This window comes from Magallana gigas, chromosome 4, assembly GCF_963853765.1.
Source record: "Magallana gigas chromosome 4, xbMagGiga1.1, whole genome shotgun sequence".
In the NCBI taxonomy this organism is placed as follows: domain Eukaryota; kingdom Metazoa; phylum Mollusca; class Bivalvia; order Ostreida; family Ostreidae; genus Magallana; species Magallana gigas.
In genome coordinates this window covers 55,654,636-55,678,394 of record NC_088856.1, presented here as the reverse complement: position 1 = coordinate 55,678,394, position 23,759 = coordinate 55,654,636, and the positions used below count along the sequence as shown (strand labels likewise).

The 23,759-nt window shown below is 35.2% G+C and overlaps 2 protein-coding genes across 2 annotated transcripts; both read right to left on the bottom strand.

Moving 5' to 3' along the window:
• Positions 1 to 1,485: 1,485 nt before the first annotated feature.
• Positions 1,486 to 9,740, bottom strand: LOC105327114 (amidase). The gene is made up of 10 exons (XM_066083113.1): positions 9,637 to 9,740; positions 9,050 to 9,164; positions 5,637 to 5,809; positions 5,085 to 5,224; positions 4,096 to 4,296; positions 3,466 to 3,540; positions 2,901 to 3,057; positions 2,530 to 2,592; positions 2,050 to 2,337; positions 1,486 to 1,709 (listed from the first exon to the last, which is right to left on the bottom strand). The coding sequence occupies exons 3-10, from the start codon at positions 5,713 to 5,715 to the stop codon at positions 1,501 to 1,503; spliced, it is 1,212 nt and encodes a 403-aa protein (XP_065939185.1). The 5' UTR covers positions 5,716 to 5,809; positions 9,050 to 9,164; positions 9,637 to 9,740; the 3' UTR covers positions 1,486 to 1,500.
• A 7,658-nt stretch (positions 9,741 to 17,398) lies between these two features.
• Positions 17,399 to 22,275, bottom strand: LOC117683188 (tripartite motif-containing protein 2-like). The gene is made up of 2 exons (XM_066083049.1): positions 21,667 to 22,275; positions 17,399 to 19,192 (listed from the first exon to the last, which is right to left on the bottom strand). Exon 2 carries the CDS (start codon positions 19,167 to 19,169, stop codon positions 17,523 to 17,525), a length of 1,647 nt encoding a protein of 548 aa, XP_065939121.1. The 5' UTR covers positions 19,170 to 19,192; positions 21,667 to 22,275; the 3' UTR covers positions 17,399 to 17,522.
• Positions 22,276 to 23,759: the final 1,484 nt, after the last annotated feature.

Below are 23,759 nucleotides of genomic sequence, written 5' to 3'. Positions count from 1 at the left end.
TAAAGTTTGATTCATTATTTTATCACACGTTTATCTTAATATGCGGTGGATATCACTCATGGGATAAATGTTTGATATTCCACTGTGTGTTCTTACGCCAGGTGACGTCATAACTAAACATTACGTAGCTGCAGGCGGATTATTGACGTAGAATGAAAAAGTAACAAAACAACTCATTTGAAAAGTGTCGAGTTATAAATGAGAAGCATTTAATGCTAATTTATTTTTTTCTAAGAATTTATAAAAATATACTCAAAAATGAAATGTTTGTATATTAATCTTTAAGGAACTTTTTTTCCGAGCGTAAAGTTGTTGACGTCTTGTAGTAAATATGTTGTGCGGCTAACAATTATAATTTTATAGAAAAAATTGAGACTCATGATTTGCGATTTTATATGATTTTTATCCAACTCGTTGTGTGTTTTCTATCACTTGCCAAGGCTCGGGGATAGAAAACACACAACTCGTTGGACAAAAATCATATACAATCGCAAGTCATGAGAGATCCTATATAGATCTATTAGAGTTTGATTCATTATCATGTATATATATCATGATATGTATTAGAGTTTTATTAACAAGGAAAACAAGTAAAAAAAACTACATACGACAGATGTTTTAATTTCGCCGATATTACAGTTACCTAGATGCAAGGTTATACAAACACGGTATGTTGTTATTTAAGGAATGAGGAATCATTCTTTGAATAATATGAGGTGATAATAACGATCGGGGTGTGGTCAAATCCAATAAAGCCCGATAGGCTTTATTATAGATTTGACAACGCTCCGACCGAAATTATCACCTCATAATATTCAAAGAACGATTCCTAATTACTTATATTCATATTATTTTCAAATCATACACTTTAAACCCACTATTTTGTCACGTAGTACATGCTGTGTATTACTACGCGGTGCAGCCAATACCGTTTGGCGGTTATGGTATGAGACACGCCCATTTTGTGCCACTCATGTTTAATGGAGTTATTGGGTTCAAAATTGATTCGTAATGTAATCACAGACAAAAAGACAGTTGAAAATGTAAAGAAAAATATCCAAATGGAAATAAACACATTTTGACATTCGCAAAGTGATTATAGAGTTATGGGTAATATTTAAGGCAACCCCACAAAATGTGTATCTACAGGTTCACGTAATGCTAAACGGCAAAAATACAATATATATAACATGCAAAGTAAAATTGAAAAGACACGTGTACATAGTGTAAGACATCTACACATTTGCGTAAATGTTACAGAGTTTTTACACGAATATATCTAAATTGAGAAAAAGAATCCTTAAGCAGCGATGTATTGAAATTGTCGCTAGAGTATAAACGTAACAATATGGTACAGTTCATAAATGCAAGGATCCAACAAGAGTTGATTATAATTTTGATTTTACAAGCTTGTCTAGAATATGATATCAACATGAAAATGGCACGCATCCAAGTTTTTCAATAATGTCTTGTAGACTTGGGGAGTATATACCACGCGAATTACTGATGCTTCTCCTCAAAGGTTTTCTCGACGGCTCGGGCGACCTGTAGAACCGTGAGGTCATCAAACATTCTGCCCACTATCATCATCCCACAGGGCAATGCGGGCAAACCCTCACTGAGGCCGGCGTTGACACTGAGGGCGGGGTGCCCGGTGGCGTTGAACGGTGCAGTGTTCCTGATCATGTCCAACTCCAGTTTGAGAGTCTCTGCAACACACACATACATGACTGTGTAACAATATCATAATAACTCGACTTAAGCAACTCTGAAAGATAAATGGGATAATTTTTCAATAAGACTAAGCATAATATTATTATAACATAAGCCCTTTAACGACTTTGAGAAGATTAATTTTTTTCATAACAAAAACGTTTCAAAAGTTGCAAGCTTGTATAATACACAAACATATTAAAACATGGCGAATGATTTTTGTTTCGTTCTTGTTAACAAAACAATTTCAAAACTTGTATTAAATTCTGACTAAAGTCTCTTTTTGAATATGGTTATTGGGCCGGGAGAGATAGTTCAGGTAGAAGAATAACGAACCGTATACGGAATGTTCTTTGGATGGAAGTTTGAATGCCTTGGCTGGAAGTGTGGGCATGACTATGACGTCATAATCCTTAAGAATTCTGTTGTACTCCCTCGTCAGATGCTGGACTAGATTCTGGGCTTTGCCGTAAAACTTGTTCTGGTAATTCCTCTGCATGTACTCAGAAAATATCATGACTATTTTGACCGGTAGGGGGCAGTCGAAAGGTCGAAGGTTATATGCCCCCGCCAAGGCCTCTTGCAGTGGGAGATCGTATGAACCCTTCCAGTTGTAACCATGTCCTTTAAAGAAATTCAAAAAAGAATGTTCATGGATATTTACCAGCAATAAAGAAAAACGATATAATAGTCCTCAAAAATTAGATCACATGCCTTTTAAAATAAATGAATAAAAAACATATAACTCGATATTGATTAAACTGAAGAGACAATCGAATCGGACAAAGAGATTTCACGAGATTTAGGAATACGCACCGTTTCCTTTAATCATCATTTGATAGGTCCCCTCAAAGGCTACCGGTGTCCAAATGGCTAAACCTACATGATACACAGCAATGTTAATAACCTTATCCATGAAATCAAAATGACAGTGACTGTAGTACTTTTGACGAAAGTAACTTCTTTCGTTTTTATCTATCATATATGTATATGCAGTATCAAACACAATCTACTGGTGGGGTACACTTTGTACGTGTATGTAACAACATATTGGGACATTAATTACTACATTAATTTTACACTTTCGTTTCCTTTTGATTAGGTATATTCACCGTACAATGTACATATCTATGAAACCTGATCAAAAAGTTGTAATTGTATTCTATATATAAGCATGGTCGACCCACCGTCCATGTGGATAGGGAGGGAGACGTCAGACACCTCCGCCCCCGCCTCCTTCAGGGTCAAGGCCCTCTGTCTGACGACCCTCGCTAAGTCTTCTTCTACATCCACAAATCCCTCAGTCAGAATTCCGATCTTCTTTCCTTTGATCCCGTCGTTTACCTGTGAAACGATAAATGAAAAAAACTATGGTACCTGACTGACTACAGAAATATATCGGATTGACCAATCTCATCGATGGCGAGGCGACTCTCGATCTGCTCGTGGATTTAACATACTTCATATTCCGAGGTCGGTTAGCGTGTTTGAGAGAAAGCTGGAGGCAAGTAAAGCAACGACATCACTAGTGAATTGTTTGAGGTGTGGTAGAGTCAGTAATGTAACATTCCTACTACATGTAGCTCTGGCTAGTGCGTTAACCCTTTAGCTGGATCGGTAGTGTGCTGGATGTGCATGCCAGAGGACCTCGGTTCAAAGGCCAGCTGAGGCAATAAGTGTTTTTGATATAGAAGAATTAGGCACAAATTGGTTATCACCCAGTCAGACCGTAGTGAGTTAACATGTACCTACCAGTTTAGAGTAGGGTGGGTGGGGTACTGCAGGGAACTGGCGAGGGTCATTCCCGTCATCGTAGCCAGCAATCACCTGTAACACAATGGGAGATCCATTTCACCGGCAGAAAATACACAACAGCAGAATTAACCGAGGTAAGAAAAAACTCACATCACACAATTAGACAAAGGTAGAATGATCACCAAAATACATCATGGATCATGGACAATATTTTTCTTTTACAAATTAAAGACAATGGATACCTGTAAATAAGGACACTGGCATGTCGATCCTCTATTAGAGTATGAGTTTTGATGGACTACAATTACCCGCCAGTTGTACATTAAGGTTGAGCTTCATTGCATTGTTTGAAACAATTGTTATCAACGTATTCAAACTAATTACATTTCCTGTCACACTGACCGGTAAGATAGTTTAAAAGAACTTTTTGATGTAAATGAGATAACTTCCTTAAAATGAATACGATTAATACTCTACACTTCTTTGGAGAAGTGTCTCTGAAAATCTCTTCTTGGGGGAGAAGAAATAAGGGAAGGGGGGTTTTATCACCAGGGGCTAGCTTAAAAAATCGCAACGTTGATGTATCAAGTTTTTCGTACGTGAATGAAAAAGCACTTCACATTTTACCTCTAGTAAAGCGGCACAGTCCTCCACAGTCCTGGCCATGGGACCGGCATGGTCGATCGTCTTCTCTATTGGCATAATGCCAGTGTATGGCACCAAACCATAGGTCGGCTTCAATCCCACAATTCCACACCAGCTGGCGGGAATACGAATTGAGCCCCCTTGGTCTCCTCCAATAGCAACATCTACTACTTTTCTTGCAACCTATAGAATAATAAAAAACATGTTGATGAGGGGTTTTTTTTGTCTAATTTTTTCCGAATTATCATAACCAATATGTGATTAATGCCGTTTGCTCACATGACATTGAACCTACATGTATATAAAAAAAAAAAACAAGAGCTTAAGGCCAATAACTCACATCGCTCACCCGAACAACAGTTCTTTGTATCACTCTATTTTAATGCAGTTTTTAAATATGTTCCCCATATAATCTAAAGTTATTTTTAAAATCCCCCTTGGGGACCCAGCAATAGTCTGGTGTCACAATGTAAACTATTGATAATCTACTTTATCTTAGAATTCTTGCATTGTGTTATATCACAAGTTGCAGCATTGTAGTTCTTGAGAAGAAGACCTTTTAACATTTTCCATATGAATTTTTATGTTAAGCTTTGAGCCCTTATTTGAGCCCTAGTAATAATTTAGAATTTTCACTAAAAATACAAGCTTTAGTTATATATTGGCATTTCTGGTGTAGTGGCTCTTGGGAAGAAGATTTTTAAAGACACAAAGCCTAGTTTCACTGTTTCACAATTAGCTCCCTTTTAAAAAGGGTTCTGTCCTTAATTTCAACAATTTAGAATCCTCTTTCCACGAGGATTTTGTGTACTATGCTTGGTAAAACTTGGCCCAGGGGTTATAGAGAGGAAGTCAAAAAAAAGAAAAGTTTACAGACGAATAGACACACGGGCGGACAGAAGGACGATGGGCAACGGTTGAGCAGAAAAGCTGAAAGCGGTGAACTAAAAAAAATAAAAATCCCGTATTACCAGAGAACCCGAGCCCGAGCTAGAACCACCTGCACTTCTTGTCGGATCGTGTGGATTTTTGACTGGACCGGTAGAGGAAGTGCAGCTATTTCCGGAGAAGCATAAGTCCTCGCACACAGATTTACCCAGAATGCGACCTCCTTGAAAAAAAAAAGGTTTATAAACGAATTAATTTCGAGGTCTCATGCATTGTACTCATGACAATTTTACATACATTTTCGCAGGTTCAAAATCAATCGACCCCCCCCCTCTCTCTCTCTCTCTCTCTCTCTTTCTCTCTCTCTCTCTCTCTTTTATAACGGGATGGGAGACAAAATGACGGACCAGACTGGTATTCGAACCCGGGCCACCTGAATCTTTATTCATGTGATCTACCAACTGAACTATCTGACACCGGTATTCACATAGGCCTGACCGTCACACCCCTCCCCCTTGGAGTGATCATCGAGAGGTGTGGTCCGTCATCATTTCTCCCATCCCTTTACACTCTCCTTTCTGTACGTCAACAACGAATGCAAAGTTGACCCACACCCCCACACCCCCGGTAGTTACCTGCATCCAGTATCCTGGTCACTACAGTGGCGTCTCTGTCGGGCACAAACCCCTCCAGGAGCTTACTTCCGTTCATCATTGGGACCCCCGCCACAGTCACATTGTCTTTAATGGCCACAGTTTTTCCCGCCAAAAGTCCTTTCTCCGCTCCTTTAATGTCACATCGGTAATACCTAACAATACAGGTAGTATTTCTTCAAAAACATTGAAAGCATAAATGTGAGAAAAAAGATCGTTGATTCTTAGCTATAAATATATACAAGTACTTTAACTTGGAAATAAATATTTAGTTTAAATAAAATTGTCAGAAGTTAAATTCTTATTTATCTTCATTTTTTAGTGTCTTTGTTTGTGATAACACTACGAATTGTATTTACGGTCCTGACGTATTGTTGGGGTGCAAGCGGGTTTTGCACGACTAAAATAAAATTGAAATCAGAGATATATGTTAAAATTCAAATATTTATTCGTACAAATGCTAAATATTATATAAATATTAATAATACAGAATCATTCTTTGAATATCATGAGGTGATAAATTCGGTCGGAGCGTGGTCAAATCTATCATAAAGCCCCTCGAGCTTTATTGCATTTAACCACGTCCCGACCAAAATTATCACCTCGTAATATTCAAAGAATATATGATCTCTTATTTCTTAAAGTAAGATTTAAATATTTAAGGTCTTGGTTTTTAACACGTATTTTTCCCGAAAAAATATGTTTGAATAAAAATAAAATCAAAGTAAAAAATTGATCTTCAAATGAGAGACAAACCAACAGCCTTAATTAGCAATACATGACATGTGGGTCATTATCAAAATATGCAGCCTTTTGTGTCAGTGTCAATTTAAAGGGGGAAAATAACGTTCTGGGGAATATATACAGTACCATTAGATTTTAGAAACTTAAACCTATATTGTTGAATAAATAAATCGACAATTTTACTGCTTAAGGTATCAAAAAATTATTATTTGTTATGAGATTTCAGTGAATTTATGTTGTCATTAAATTTTTCCAACGTCTTTAACCTACAATATCTTCAATAATATTGATGTTTTATTCCAAAAATCAACGTTAATTTTCAAAACAACATTCATATTTTAATTTCTGTTATGCTCCTTAACAAGTTCTCTTTAAAAAACAATGAATTTGATGAGATATATGCTTGTACAAAAAAATTTTGTCATTGGTGTTATAAGGCAAATTATATAAAAATATCTTAAAATACATCAAGTAAATGATATTGTACTACAGTTGGAATCCCCCAGATCATAGTGACATCATTCCCTGCTCCTAAAAAGATAAATGTATCAGTGATGACATCATTGTGATAGAAAATATGGCAGAAAATGTTTGTATGCTCCGAAAAATACATTGTAAACTGTGTCAGTGGGATAACGGGCTATTTAAGGTTTTCTATTATGAAAGAACAAAAAGGTTTTTCACATAAATGATGAATGTTTATCACATTATAACATAGGCTATGTAGCTTTGTGTAGTATCTGTTCTCTTGGGTCATACTGCTAACTTTACTATGGATACATCAGTGGTATAACGGTCAGTGGTGTAACCAAAAATTGTTGGTTCACCACTGAAAAAACTGTTACACCACATGACATTATTTAATTATTTTACTTTTTCTTCCATTTCATTTATATTTTTAGCATTTTGAACAATTGTTATTTATCAATTTTACAAGTTAGACGCTGTCACAATAAAGAGAGCTTGACTAATTAATTGCAATTGTGTTTTCTTAATCTGGAAAATGAGACCTGTTACACCATTGACATTATTTGAAACACCATTGACATTTTGCATGCTCTAGTTATGTTTTACTCATTTAAATATTTGATTAAAAGATAAAAGTAAAAACAAATTTATTCTAATAAAGAAATGAAATTATCCACATTTTATTTTTATTAAAAAATCAAACTTTTTAATGACTTTTAGTGTATTATAAGATATGTTATTCCACTGACATTTCACATTCCCTATTATTTTATACTAAAATCTTTCAAATGCTTAAAGGTAACAAATGCTAGCTGAGCTTCAACAAACATATATAGACAAAGAGGAAGTGTATATGCATTGTATCCATTGATTTTGGAGAAAATTGGAGAAAATTCAATTTTGATATCCAAAATCTATGATTGATATGAGCTGGTATAGTATTGACGATGTTGTTTGTGAGATTGATGAGGCAAAGAAAGTTCGAACTCGGTACAAGGTGGATAAAAGTGTGTGGAAGCCAATAGTAAAAAATATAACATCAAAGAATGAGTGAATGCATGTAAAACAACATCTACATGCAAATTTTTCTGTCAGTGGTGTAACACTGATTATAAGTGGTGTAACAGTGTGTCTGTCTTCAGATTATGAAAGAATGAGGCACGAAAACTTTTATTTAAGATCAAATCTATCACGTTTTAAATGCAATCAAAAATAGAAATTAGTTTATTTTACAAAATTTAACACACTTATCTCTTATTTATTATCGCTAGGTCAGTGGTGTAACTTTTATGTCAGTGGTAAAACATAATAATCAGTGGTGTAACATGTACATTTTTCTCAAAAAAAAAATTAACTGACAATAATACATGTATATTTGAAAACACCAGTGCATTTATAGTAATGTCTTTTTTATGCTCCATTGAAAGAAAAATCCAGTTGTGTTCTTTTTAATGCTCAAATTAAAAATTTGTTGAGTAACATCAAGACTTTGTCTCAAATGTTATGTTGGTCACTATGTAAATGTGTCAAATATTTTCTGTTATCTAATTCTAATAACTTTAAATGAATTTTGTTGATATAAACTTTATGTCCATCATTTTTAAAGAATTATTTTATTTTATATAAGAATTTTTTCCTATACTATATACCTGTTACACCACTGACAAAATGTTCACAGTTCATTAAATGTCAGTCTAATTATCAACCAAATGGTAGATTCCAATGTTTGCAAATTTTTAGATATTATACTTCATTGTTTGTTAATGTGTTTTTTGCAATCAAAGTAATTTTTTCAGCAATAATTTTCTCATGTTTTTCATTTTACAAAAGTCTGCATATTTTGATAATGACCCATATAGTTATAAATACGTAATCATGCATCAGTCATTCAATACCAAACCTAGCCCTTTTTGTAAACATGTACACGTAATATGCATGTATATCAAATACATATAGCAGGTATGATATACATGTACGTACATGTACATGCACGGATCCAGAAACTGCACGGGAAGGGAGAGGGGGTCCGTGGCCTATTTTTGGGACATTCACTACATGTATATATGAATTTAATAAATTTGAATTTTCAAAAGGGGGGGGGGGTCCGAAGTCACTTCCATCACTACCCCTCGATTCACGTATGTGATGTACTAATACATGTAGATCAATATATAGATACAAACCACGAGTCGTCCTGTGTGTCTCTATACCCAGGGGTTCTGGGGTATTTGACGGTGGGGGTCGGTGCCGTTAACTCGTAAACCCTCTGGTAGTCTTTACAGGTGCCATCACAGAACTCTACGTACAATAAAAAATCAAGAAGATAATACAATACACTGGACACTGTAATTATACAAAACACAGATACATATATATTATAAAACCAACTCAAGTCAAGGTACGGCCTCTGCATATAAGTAGGTCTAAGATGTCATTGAGAGAATTTAAGACAAAAATTATGATACATTTTGCATCGTTGTCGTGCAAGAGGTTTTAATGAATGTCTTAGTACTCTCTTGAAAGGGGAGTTTCTGTTGGCTTGTTGTCTAGATTTTTGTTGATGCATGAATAAAGACAATATTTTCAACACCATTGTTCTGGGCGTTGATTACATAAATCTCCTATCCTAAAACTCAGCTGTCCCACCATTGAATTGACAACATTTTTCCCGCTCTTGTTATTCACAGATGGCAATTTTGAACGCTACATGTATCAATCAAGTTATGATATCATATGTTTATCATTAAATTATTTTATCATAGTTAATTACCATAGATGGCGCTGGTCTCTTCCGGTGTGAGTTTCAGCCTTAGATCCTCTGATATCGATTTGATATCCTCCTCTGATATCCGTACAATGGCGGCACTCTTTTGAAGTTCTGCGTGAGAAAAAAACCGCACAAAACGTTCGCAGAATAAAATAAAATTATCAAAAAATGTTATATCAGGGTGACTCTAACTGTATAACTGTGTTTGTTTAATTATTACTTTTAAAATATCAAACTACATGTATTACCCTTTAGTTATTTAAAAAAAACCCAAAAACTTGCAATATTAAAATATTATTTCGTTATTCCTCAGACAATCATTAGCTACTGTATTACATAAAACTCAATGGACCGCATTTGTTACGGTCTGTATATTTTACAACTGTAATTGAATCTTCTGAAGTTTGGGTTGAAGAGTTTTTGTTGTTCACGCTTCGTTATTTCACAAAATACACGTGCATGTACGCGTACATTTGTGTCCTCGTGGCAGATTACGGTCCTATTTTGTTTTTAACCGTACCAGGTTTCCATACACACTTTCCAATGTTTACACGTTCGTTCACTTTCTACAGTTTTTTTTTTTTTGACAAATGTGGTCTGTAACCGTTACAGAGATGTCAACGTTAACTTTAACTGGCTATTTTTAAAAATTCAAACTCGAAAAAGCATGATGTCGAACATTAAGGACATGAACGTTAGGTCGTGTAAAAAATGTATATATATTTATATATATAAGGCCTACTATATACACATAGGTCTATGCTCACAGAAACTTAACCTGCACACGCTTCACGCGCTGGAAGAGTGCACTTTCAAAGCCCTCAGAGTATAAAGCAAGACGCATTTAAAGAAATTTAAAAAAATGGACGGTGATATGTTATTTGGAAGATTGCAATACTTTCAATCTGCTGATAAGGAATGCATGACCTAGTTTCAGTTAAAGGTCAGGGTTGATCTGGAAGTAAGATCACACGCTGCAGCTCGTCCATATCACGGGCGACGTATTAGTTCAAATGCTATATCAACATTTGCCCTATCAAAATTTTAATTCGAATTCATATTTTGATCAAAATTTCGTTGGCTATTTATAAAGACGCAAATTTGCATTTTGAATGTCTTGCAAAATTTAACGCAATTTTGCCCCAAAAAAAATCTTTCCGAGCATTATCGTACGCACAATAGACTCGATCTGCGCTTGGGAATATACTGATGTTTTCATCATAAAAAAAATGTATTTAGCGAGAAAAAGTTGGGGGGATGGGGGCAGGCCCCCCTGATGCTACGTGCCTGAAATCTTAGGAACACACTTAGGTCAAATCTTAGGAACACACTAAGGTTAAATCTTAGGAACACACTTACGTCAAATCTTAGGAACACAGGTCAAATCTTTGAAACCCACTTAGGTCAAATCTTAGGAACACACTAAGGTTGAATCTTAGGAACTTACTTACGTTAAATCTTAATAACACACTTAGGTCAAATTTAAGGAACATACTTAGGTCAAATTTAAGCAACACACTCAGGTCAAATCTTAGAAACACACTTAGAAAAACACTTAGGTTTAATATTAGGAACACACTTACATGTACATTACTGTCCTTTCTGATATATTTCATTTTATCAAATAAAATATACAAAAGTAGTCATGTTGTATATTTTATTTGATAAAATGAAATATATCAGAAGAGACAGTACCGTAAACGCGGATCCCGTATTTTCCGCGCACCCCTGCGGTCCAAATTACAACGCGGTTTAAGACAGGTGTCTCAGGTAAAACCGCGTACCCCCGCGGTAGAGTCGTCTAGCAAGTTAACATCGCCGTGGTCTTGACGATAAATTTCAGGTGAACAAAGGTATCGGACTGAAACGCGAGTTATCTCCCTCGACTAAAAAATAATTGACAGCTACATGTATAAATCATTTCATTTAATGGAACTATCTAAAATAACATACGATATATTTTGAGAAAAAAAAAATTGAATTTATAGCATGTGTTTGATTGATTTAAAAATCATTCATCAATTCTATTTCAGTTATTAGTTACTTGACGATGTATTTTACAATCCATTCAAATTGACGTGGCCTATTCAAAATTTGATAAGTATGCTTGGCAGTCGGATGATAGTTTCTTTTTTTATTGATTTTTAATAAATTGTGAGGAAGTATTGAAACTTTTCTGTTTAATCTACGTAAACTGCATACCGGGGAAATTAAATTAATGAAATGCTTTTGCTGATCTATATGTCCGCGCGATCGAGTTTCAACAAACTTTCAGCCATTTTGCAATCGTATTATCAAATACAGAAAATACTCAGGAAATACATGTCTTGATTATATTTGTATTTTTTATGTATTTTGAGTTCTTAATTAACTTGTTCATGGACAAGGTTTTCTGTACAAGTAATATAATACACGGTCGAGAAAACAGCGCGCTAACCACAGATCGTATAAAAATATTCGCAAGGTGGTTTATGGCAATATAAGGTCGCGAAGATATTTTTCAACTTGACATCAAAGTTAGATTAATAATATTTTAAAATAATTAGTGTTGTTTATTAACCTTATATGTTTGTTTTATTACTGCTGTCTTAAATTCGATACATTAAAGGTGTTATTCTTTACAAAAAATAAAAGGAGGTAATTAATTTGCATCACAAAAAAAACATGGGAAAATGTACATGTTATTAAATGCATACATCTCGAATTACTTTTAAAAAATCAAAAGCAAACTGTTAGTGTAAACATTTCCTTTCTGGTGTATATGAATTATAAGTCGCCATCATTTCCTGTGTATTATAATAGTGATTAACAAACCCAGGGTAAAAACGACAGCCCTAAGGGTTTTCACACCTTACTCAAGACAAAAGAAAATCTTTAAATTGCGTACCCGTCTAACCGTACAACATCGCCCATTTTCTATCGTACAGAAGAGGCTTCTTGATTATTTTGAGTGTCGACGATCCAGATATTCTCTACGATCTCTGAGAGAGAGAGAGAGAGAGAGAGAGAGAGAGAGAGAGAGAGAGAGAGTGAATGCGTTTTAGGATTAATTTTACCAACATTCATTTAAAATATACTTATATTAATTAACCATAAGATTAGTATTCATAAAAGAATATGGAGGGGTACATTGTGATTGAAAACCAACATGCAGTATCAGTCTGAGTCCACATGCTACACCTGTCAATCAAATCAGCCCGCGCCCTGCACCACGTGCTTCTTCCATGATAAAGGTTCAATTAGTTTTAATTTCAAGCATAGAAAAAAAAAGTTTACCAAACAATTAAGTATTTAACACTGATAATGATGTTTTATTTAATGATTGACACTGTATTGGAAATTTTAAATCGTATTTTACTTATAAAGAGAACCCCCCCCCCTCTCTCTCTCTCTCTCTCTCTCTCTCTCTCTCTCTCTCTCTCTCTCTCTCTCTCTCTCTCGTAAGTTTATATTGAAGATTTTAGAGGGGGGGGGGGTTGCGCAAAAAAAAAACCCCAAACATGTTGAACATGTTTTACAGATTAAAAAGGCAGTAAAAGTAGTAAAATGAAACAATTTTTCATAGTTACTGTTAGTTGAAATGTTTGATATACGGGTAGAATTCCTGATGGTCACTCGTTACGTGGATTATCCACCTGCATCATACCTGTGTATTCTGTGCGTTCAAGCGTAGAGTGATTTCCTGTCTGTGCGATGGTTTCACACCTTTGTTTAAAACAATTGGGGCTTAAGTCAAATACAGTTTACTTTGCCCGTCATGGAACTTTGCAAGGGGGGGGGGGGGGGGGTTACGAAAAACACTTTTCGCAACTGATACCGCATATGTGTAGAAGCTTCATATTCATATTCAACACATAAAATGATAGCAATATATTTTTGTATTGTATGGGTAAAGAAAAAAAATTCATATTATGCCGTTACGTTTACCGTGTAGCATGTGCTTGTCACGAACTAGGTTAATTGTCTTGAGCATCGACAGTCTCTCTCTCTCTCTCGTTTAGTTTATATTGAAGGTGTTATTGTTTCTTGCGGAGAGGGGGGGGGGGGCTGGGGGTGTATCTTAAACTTAAACACGTTTAACAGTTTAAGAACACAGTAAAATAAATACACCAGTAATCATTTATTGTTACTGTTAGTAAAATTGTTTGAAAAAAAAGATAGAATTCCTGATGGTCACTCGTTACACGTATAATAAACCTGCATCATACCTGTGTATTCTGTGCGTTCAAGCGTAGAGTGGTTTCCTGTCTGTGCGATGATTTCACACCTTTGTGTAAAACAATTGGGGCTAAAGTCAAATACAGGTGACTTTGACCGTGTTAAAACGTTGAAGGGGGAGGAGGGGGGGGGGGGGTGTACGAAAAACGTTATTCGCAGCTAATACTACATTTGTTGTAGCCTTATATTGAACACATAAATATTTCAAATCAATATAATTTAGTATTTTAAGGGAAAAGTAAAATTTTCATATTATGCCGTTGATCGTAGGTTAACGTTCTCCGTGTAGCATGTGCCTATCACGGGCTAGGTTCATTGTCATAGGCATCGATAGACTGTGCCGTAAAACGAGCTACATATACAAATTGATATGGATTAAAACATTGTAGTAAGAAATGTTTAAAATCATTAAAAATCTAGGAAATGAAATATGCTATAGTTCTTACCCTCTCTTTCATGTATATTATATTATGAAAATGATTGAATATTTTTTGACATAATAGCTATATATCCACTGTTACTTGAAAATTATTACGGGTGCAGATGATTCTTCAATTAAAATTTCTCAATAATAATTTATAATGAGTTTTAAAAACGTGCTTTAAATACGTAATCATTTTATGTGAAATGAACACAATACATGTACACCCGACATGGCCTGTATAGAATGACTCAATTTTTGGTGGCCGTCTTATTGTTTAATAGCGTACAGGTAAAAATCTCCGATCATCTTAACGGTAGGTCACACCGCCGCGGTTTAAACATGGCTGCAGCGAGGACCGCGATGAATTAACCGCGCTGGTGTAACGCGGAAAGGATTAACTAACCGCGGGGGGGGGGGGGGGGCGGTTAAATACGGGATCCGCGTTGACGGTACTGTACTGTAGGTCAAATTCTACTATAAGGCTATGAAAAAAAATATTTCTCATCCAAACATTGATTGCAGACCGACCTTGCTTTGCAACGCCATGCTATAATGGAGGGACGTGCGTTGAGAGTGGAGCAAACTACACGTGCACTAGTATCCATGGTTACGACCCGGCCTCAGATCGCCGGTCAAGTTAGTTGCTCAGTTTTATTACTGTATAAGATAATCCCGTTTCCTATCATTTGTTGTCATAATTATGTTGTTATTCTATTTTTACAGCGATTGGCTTTTGTCTTAGAAACCCTTGTCCCCATACTAAAGTTGAATACTTTTTTGAACGCTGGATTTGTCGAATATCGAATTCAGATCCAAAAAAGGCAGCTTTCGGAAATAAACTAAGTTAATTTATAAATGATTTTTTTCCGTACTTGGAGGAGGGGTGGCAGTTTTGAAAGGATTCCCAGGGTCTAACACGTGGGGTATTTCGAGTCAATTTACCCAGCAAATGTCTGGTATTTGTCTAAAATTATTAAACGAGGAAAGTGGTGGACATGGTTTGCATTTATCATATAAAGTTTTGTACAACTTTTCATTTATGGAAGCTCTTGTTGAATTTTTCACCCTTTTATTATAGATTACATTTAAGTGTATATGCGAGTTTATATCACTTAAACGTATATCTAAGCTGCATGACTGATCAAAGAGAGATAACTCCCATCACATACATTTTAATAAAAATTTTATCAAATTGATTAATCAGAGCACTTTGGTTTTTTGTTTTGTTGAAATAAAAATAAAATGCTAAAGAATAAGATGATTTATTTGTTCGCGTTTACTGTGAAAAGATATTAACAATGGACACGAATTTAAAATGCAAAATAATTCCGCAACCCCCCCCCCCCCCCTTGGAACGGTTAATAGCGAATATTGTATCAAATATTACTTTTTATGTCCGATCAAACATTTTAGCCAAAATGTCTTTTATAACAATATCTTGAATTTATTAGCATAAGACAAATGTAGCACAGAAACACTAAGAAAAAGGACGATGAACGCAGATACGAAACTGGAATAATAAAACCAGACACGTAGCTACGTGAGGGGGTAAACTTATTTTGCCTACTGACATATTACTTAGAGTTACTTATATAATTCAAAAAATAAACTTGTGTCTTTACTTTTCTATCACTGTAAGAAAATATAGAAATTGTATTGAAAAGCATTATAACAGTCCAAGAAGGTCGTAGCTACATCCTGTAATAAAGCCCTCATCCCCCTGAACCCTACGGATTAAAATTAGCGGAGTTTTCTGGGTTTTTTTTTCAAGTCTTGGTCCCCTTCAACTTGGAAAAGCGATGCTACGTGCCTGATACCATAACATGTCTAACATTTCTATCAGAATTCTGTTATCTAGCAAAACATCGACTGTTGTAGTCTTTTAACTTAGTACTCCAAACATATTGACACTATTGACTGCTGTTTGCGCCAAAATCTTATTTAGAACCTCAATGCCAACTATTCTATAATCTCCGCCCATACGTTGGTATATAGGTTCATTTTGATTGAAAAAATAACGCAAGTCATTCAAATCCCTGTTGCAGTTACCCTCCTTACATCAGAAATGTTATTTGTAGCACATTTGAACCTTTGTAGAAAAAATAAATAAGTTCTTAAATTTTGAAACATTGACTCTGGTATTTTTTTATTTGCATTAAACAGTGAATTTTAACATTTCTGTATTTTTTCATGCGCGGATATAGATAGTGAGAGTCGGTACCCCCTGAAAAACTCAATTTTCTTACTTATATAATAAATTTGCCGAAAATATGACGCGGACATCCTCTGGAAAAAAAATTCTGCATCCGCGCATGCATTTTACGCTGAAATCAAGAGTAACTGTGCTTTTTACTTCTTGTGACCTTTGACCTCATCCACTTGTCAGCATGTTTAATCTTCATGATGTATACCAACATCGATGACTAAAGTCTTATAATACAATAGTTTGACAGAACACTTACTGACATATTAACCTATTGACCCATCAACCTTTTGAACAGGAAATATACAGGGGTCATGCTATAACAATGCGCAACGTGCTTACAGGGTACATGTATGGCTAAAATAAATCATCGATCCATAACCTAAGAAGATTGCTCACTTCTTTGATGGGACCTGGCCATTGACAAAGAGGATGCTTTTAATTTTCATCTCCGATGCAACAATCAGCATTGCTTCAAAATAGTCTTAGAATTAAATGTTACAGAGTTTAAAATTTCCAACTGATAATATCAACATTCAGACATTTTGCTCCATCCAATTAAATCTGAAAGTTCAGTTATTTTTTTTATATTTAAAATTACAGTTATAAGGTCAACAATATAACATACACGCGTTCTGATACACTGTAGATGGCAGTCTATTGACCGGCAGTTGAAAATAGACGCAAATATTTAATTTGTAATAAAACAACAAAATCCCTTTGATTAGGTAATAAAAATAATTAAAACAAGATCACATAATTGTATACAAATCATTTATTATACACAATGATATACTCATCCAACAGAATGACATAAATTAAATGGTTTTTTTTTCACATTCACTTGTTCTCATTCTTGATTTACAATGTTCAATAAACAGAATGTTTGATTGTATTCTTTTCAACTTTTAATGACAAGCATATATATATAAACCAATTATATAATACAGATAATTAACTGTTATACACAAACAAGTATAATATATACAGTCAGTTTGTCAACATGTAATACATATAAACAATGTTACACTGCTGTGTAATGTTCTACACATATTGTATTTTCTTCACTTTACCTGTTATCTCAGTCACAAAGAGGTTGTCTCTGGTGTCCACACATATACCAAATGGAAACTGTAAATGACAGTTGTCAATGTAGCGGAGGAACTGTCCGTCCTGGTCCAGGATGTGGATACAGTCGTTGTTATAGTCTGCTGTCAGGATCCAACCCTGGCTGTCTGTTGTGATGCCGTATGGACAGAATGGTTCCTTGGTAGTAGAGGGAGGACCAGTGTAGGTAAACCGGAGTTTCCCGGCCTGATTGACCACCACTACTGCACGGGCTGTATAGTCTGACACACAGATATCTAGGTTCCTGTTCTCACTGATGTATCCACCAGATGAATAGAGAGGTTGTCCTTTGTCGTCGTACTGAATACTTTGTTTCTTTGTGGAGCCAGAGTAACACACAACTTTTGTTTGTTTATCATCATCACTGTCCATGACAACCAGGAGGTCACCAGAGGAGGTACTACAGACACCGAGAGGTTTCCACCCCCGTAGTCTGATCACTGTCTGTATCTGTGTATTCTTCACTATGTTCACAGTTCTATCTTTGCCATCAGTATAAACTAGATCCCCACTCCTTGTCACTGCTATGTCCCATGGATCGTTCCCTGATTTGGTTTGGACTGACTTCACTAGTTCCCCACGGAGGTTGTACAGTCTCATGATTTTGTCCTGACCACTCGTCCACATCTCCTCATCACTCAGACAGGACACACTGCGTAATCCTGTATACTCGGTGTCTATCTGTGTGATGATCCGTGGTACATCAATGAGCGGTCTGTCCAGGGGAGAGGACTCAGCACCGGGAGATTCCAGGGTGTAGCCATGTTCTTCTGTTTTGATAGATGACGCTGACAGAGAACCAAACTGTTGATAAAGCTGTTCTTTGTTGATCTTCTGAGGGGTAAAACTTGGTAAGGACACTGTGAGTTTAGGAGGCAATCTTCTGAATTCATCATTCCTGGATTTGTAGGCAGAGACACGGCTGACATCATTGGAGTCCAGTAACGTCTTTAGTTCAGTAATGGTCTGAGTGATTTCAGAAATGGTGTGTTTAATTTCATCTTCCTGTTTGTCTAAGACAGCCAGGTGTTTGGTGTCCGTTTCCTCCACGTTAGATTTCATGTTTCTGATAATGGTGTTTATTTCTCTGTGCCAGACTTCTCCATGTTTGTCGATTTCTGTTGTTAATTTCTGGGAGTTTTCATTCAGAGCAGATTTCTGGTCTGTGATAATGGATGCAATCTCTTGGTATTTAAGATTAATGGATTTTTCTAGTTGTTGTAAATCTTTTTGAATTATTTCTTTCTTCTTGTCCATGGTTTTTATTATTTCAATAAATTGATGGCCACTGTGTTCTTCAGAGGAAGCACATGTTGCACAAATAGGAATGTCACATTGCTCACAGTAATGTTCACATATTTTTGAGGGATGTTTTAGACACTTTGGAGTATATCCTCTCTTTTTAAATGGCACCACTTTGTGTTCTTTGGATTGATCAGATAAATGGTCCCCCTCACAGGCTTTACACAGATATTTGTTACAAATGACACAGTACATAGGGGGGCCCGGGGTCTCACAGAGATGACACCGTAACACATCCTGAAGGCTGTACTCAGGGTCCATGGTCAGACACTTTTTTTCATGTTCTGAAAAATCAAACAAAATTTGGTTTAATTATAGAAACAATAAAACTTACATGTAATAAGTGAGATGAGTTCAGAAAAAGTCTTAACAGAAATGTTTCTATCATCTTCCTTCAAATAACAACGCCATTGTTAAGGACAAAATTTACATTATCATTTTATTTAAACTTTATAAATTTGAAGCAGTGAATCTCTTTTGAAACTCAACTTCATTATTGAAAGACAGATTTATATAAGGAATAAGGAATCATTCTTTAAGTATTATGAGGTGATAATTTCGGTCGGGGCGTGATCAAATCCAATAAAGCCCGAAGGGCTTTATGATAGACCGACCGAAATTATCATCTCATAGTATTCAAAGAATGATTCCTTATTACTTATATTTATATAATTTTAAGCCATCATACGATTATATATTTAAATATAAATAAGCAAACCCTGCTGGCGCCTCGATTTGGTGTCATTTGTATTATGGGTTATATAGTACAAAATTGATACGTAGTTTTATCACAGGCAAAGACACTGGAAAATGTAAATATATGAATATGAGTCCTAAAAAGTGCATTAATTTTGTCTTCGTAAAAATCTCATAATAGATAATTGCTTTTAAAACTTACTTCTGCATCAAATGAATTCAAACAATCTTTACTATTAAAATATATTGTACACATATATTTGTTTGCCTTTTTGTTTTACTTTAATTGTTGTAAATTTTGTTACAATATTTCATTACATTAATTCTAAATAGTAGCATATTTAAAAAAAATATATATTTTTGTATAAATTTTTAAATAGAGTTTTCATTAGTTACTAATAAATATTCCATTCCTTTACAGTTCAGATTTTATTTTAATAAACAAGAGGCCAATAGGCCTTGCGGTCACCTGCATGAGTACCACATACAAACTTGTTTAAGTCTCATATATATGTATTTAGTGAAGTTTAATTCTGGCGTAGAAAATTTATAATATTGTACAGACCACCTCCCTGCCTGAAATCTTTCAAAAAGGACAATGAAACCTATAACTTTTGCAACAAACTTACAATCATAATAGAGTGCATGACCTGATATTGAAAAGGTACAAGACTCTGATATAAAATAATTTCCCCATATTTGTTAACTTTCAAGATATGTTTTATGTGCATTTGTTTTCATTGATAAACTGAACTCTTTCCAAATGGTTTTACAATGTCTTAACTTTGATAGACATGCAGCTTCATTCTTTCTCTTTTTTAAACATGTGAATTTGCTTATTTCTTTCATAGAAATTCCTGAGCAGAATAAAATAATAAGACACATTTACAACCCCACCTCAGCCATAACCCTTGCCTTACATGTTTATGTAGGTGACATGATATATCATTAAAGATGACAGCTTAAAGGTTTTTTTTTCTAAATATGCAGTCAGTTTTTATTTTGTGTCAGCATGCAGATGTTTTTTTTAAATATTATATATATTAAACTAATTGACCATTTTGGCCACACCTTGCATTAAGAACCTCTACCCTATACACTATATATGAGTGTTTTGGTCCCGCCCTAGATTCAAATCCCTACACTGGGAGACATGAAATAAAAAAAAAATGATAGATGGCTTTTTTTCCTTCTTTATAATAATGCAGTCAGCTTTTATTCAGTATCAGCAGAAGTAAAGATGACTATTTTCTTAAACATTTACATGCTTGAACACTATATGACTATTTTGGCCCTGCTCTAGAGTCAGAACCCCTACCTCGGGGGACATAAGATTTATGATTTTCATAGTGGGCTTCCTGGTCTAAAACATTCTTTACTCTGTGAGTTTTCCTTTCAGGTGAGTGGGAGTAGAGAATATAATTTTTAAACATTTTATGCTTTTACACTAAACATCCACCTAGGCCCTACAGTCAAAACCCATACTCCAGGGGACATGAAATTTATAATTTTAGTAGAGAACATCCTGGTTAACATAATTATTATGTCAGTTTTTCATTCAGATGTGTGAGAGTAGAGAAGAAGAATTTAAAACACAATATGCATTAACTCTATATGGCTCAAAATTTTGGTAGAGGGTTTCATGTACATCATAACCATGCATTTCCCTCATACATGTATGTATGGGTGTAGAAAAGATTTTTTTAATTTATTGTTAATTTAATGCAGACATGCAGTGTCATGCAGGCACGACGGACGACACACACTATATGACGACGAATGAAGACCATTTGCAATTGGTCACCTGAGTGACTCAGGTGACCCAAAAAAAGCTACAGGTTGCTGTTTTTGTCCATTTTTGTTATTCAATCAAAAGATCTGTTCATATTTTCTTCATTAATTTTCAATTAATGTAAGCTGATACATTTCAGCAATATTCATTGATATAGAACATTTATACTCAATGGAAACAAATTAAAGATTATAAGCATTAGATTTAAATTTTCAACAATCAGAAAATAACAGCTGACAATAATTAACGCATTTAACGAACTATACACACCTTTATACAGGCCTTTAACTCAAAATGGCGACATATCTTTAATGTTTACCATTTGTTTACACTTCCTTGTTGATGGTTCTCCCTGACAGCCTGTAAAAATCACGTGATTGGTTTAAATAAAACTTCCGGGTAACCCCAAAACGAGATTCAATACATCATGCGCTGATCGGGGTGGGGTGGGGTGGGGTGGGGGGGGGGGGTGGGGGGTCCGAAACATCTCCTCTTTTCGTGTTTTTGTTCATTTCTTAGTTATACATAGTGAAATTACCAAAAATATCCACAGGCGCCTGTTTTAGACAGGAGGTCTATTTTCTATACACAATAGAACAACTACTGTATGAAACAAGCGTTAAGCGCTTGTCAAAAAATATCCCTCGTACCCCCCCCCCCCTCCCCGGATCCGCGCATGATACTTTGTGCTTCATGTAGTTAATTGTTAAAGAACAGTTAAGATAATCTTATTCATCTTAATTAAATTGAAAAGGTTAATGAGTATCATGATAAACATGTACTAGCCGACAGAAATGAAGTCTGGCTTATGAACTTCAACATAACGTTTGACATATGAATTGATGTTATAATATGTGTGTGATCGGAAGAACACTTTTGTGATTCCAATCTTATGAGTTTTGGAGTTGGTATATAAAATTAAACTCCCTGATGTGTAGGTCTCTATATCTCTTCTTCCAGACCTAGATTTTCTCCGACTCCATCGCGTCTAACTGTCGTCTGTTCTGTCTGTCTGTTGGAATGAGAGTACCAATGCACCGGATGTTGACATCAGAGAAGTGTTAATACAAGATTGAGCCGAGCAGAAAAAGGTAGGGCTTAGGTGATTGGCTGAATAAGTTGTTGAAATAATGATCATTTTAAGGTAAAATTATCAGTGTTTGAATTAAATGATGAAATGAGGAAGTACTGCAGAGAGTAAAGAAATTAGAGGGGTTAAAGTGGGAGGTGGGTGTCATTTTAGAGACTTGGGTTAATTTGCTGCGGATCACTGTAAGTTGTAAACAAGTTCAATTTTGACCTATAAACGCCATGGGACCATATATATTTCTTGTGATTTTGTGTCAGTGCTCGGAATGAACTTTCAGAATTTACCAAGGATATGTCTGTAAGTAATATAGCAAAGTAGCTAGGGGTGTTTAGGTTAACATTGAGTTCTATGGGAAATTAATTGGTACTCTTTTTCCTGTTGACTGGTCCTCTGTCTCTATATAAAAGGAACTGGGTGGTTTCGCCCTCGTTACACGCGTGCTCTGAGATGTTTCGCCCCTGATTAAATACAAGTAATAAATCATGTAAATAATTGAAGCATAGATAGGTTTTATCCGATTACCTGCAATTATATCTTTAAGAATCCGTAATGTACTATCATTAATTATGGATTTTTTTCAAATAGACAAACCAAGAATTTATTTTGCGACAGTTTCTTGTCAATCTGAGTCTTGCAAATATATATTTGATGCCAGTAAATGTTGCAACATATAACGTCTAAGTTATGAATGCCTCAATCCAGGCACGTAGCATCGGGGGTGGGGTGGGGGTGGGGAGGGGCCTGCCCCCCCCCCCCCCACTTTTTCACGCAGCGAAGATTTTTCTTAAAGAACTCGACCCACAAACCATGAAAATTGGCCTAGTTTCAAATATTAAAAATTGTACCATTATATACTCTCTAGAATACGTGCTTCCCGGAAATGTTTTTCTTTTTTTTTTATATCTCTCATAGTTTTCTTGTATAACGTTGTTAAATATGGTGTTATAAATTGTCAAGTCGGCTTATTTTCATGAAAATGATCAGGATGCACAGTGCTGTGTACATGCATATGCATTATTCAGCAAATGATTAAAAAATATGTGTGCAGGGAAATCAAAATAAATAAATGTGTTAATAATTTTGTCTATTGCAATATGCTGCGGTAAAATTACAAATAACAATATGGTTAACATGTTATATCGACGGTAGATAACCATGGCTGATGCACTAAAAAGCAATTATAATCTCAATTATAATAATTAAAATATTTGTTTATTCAGAATGTATAATTAGACAGGATTAATTGTATAATCAGTTTTTAAACTCAATACAC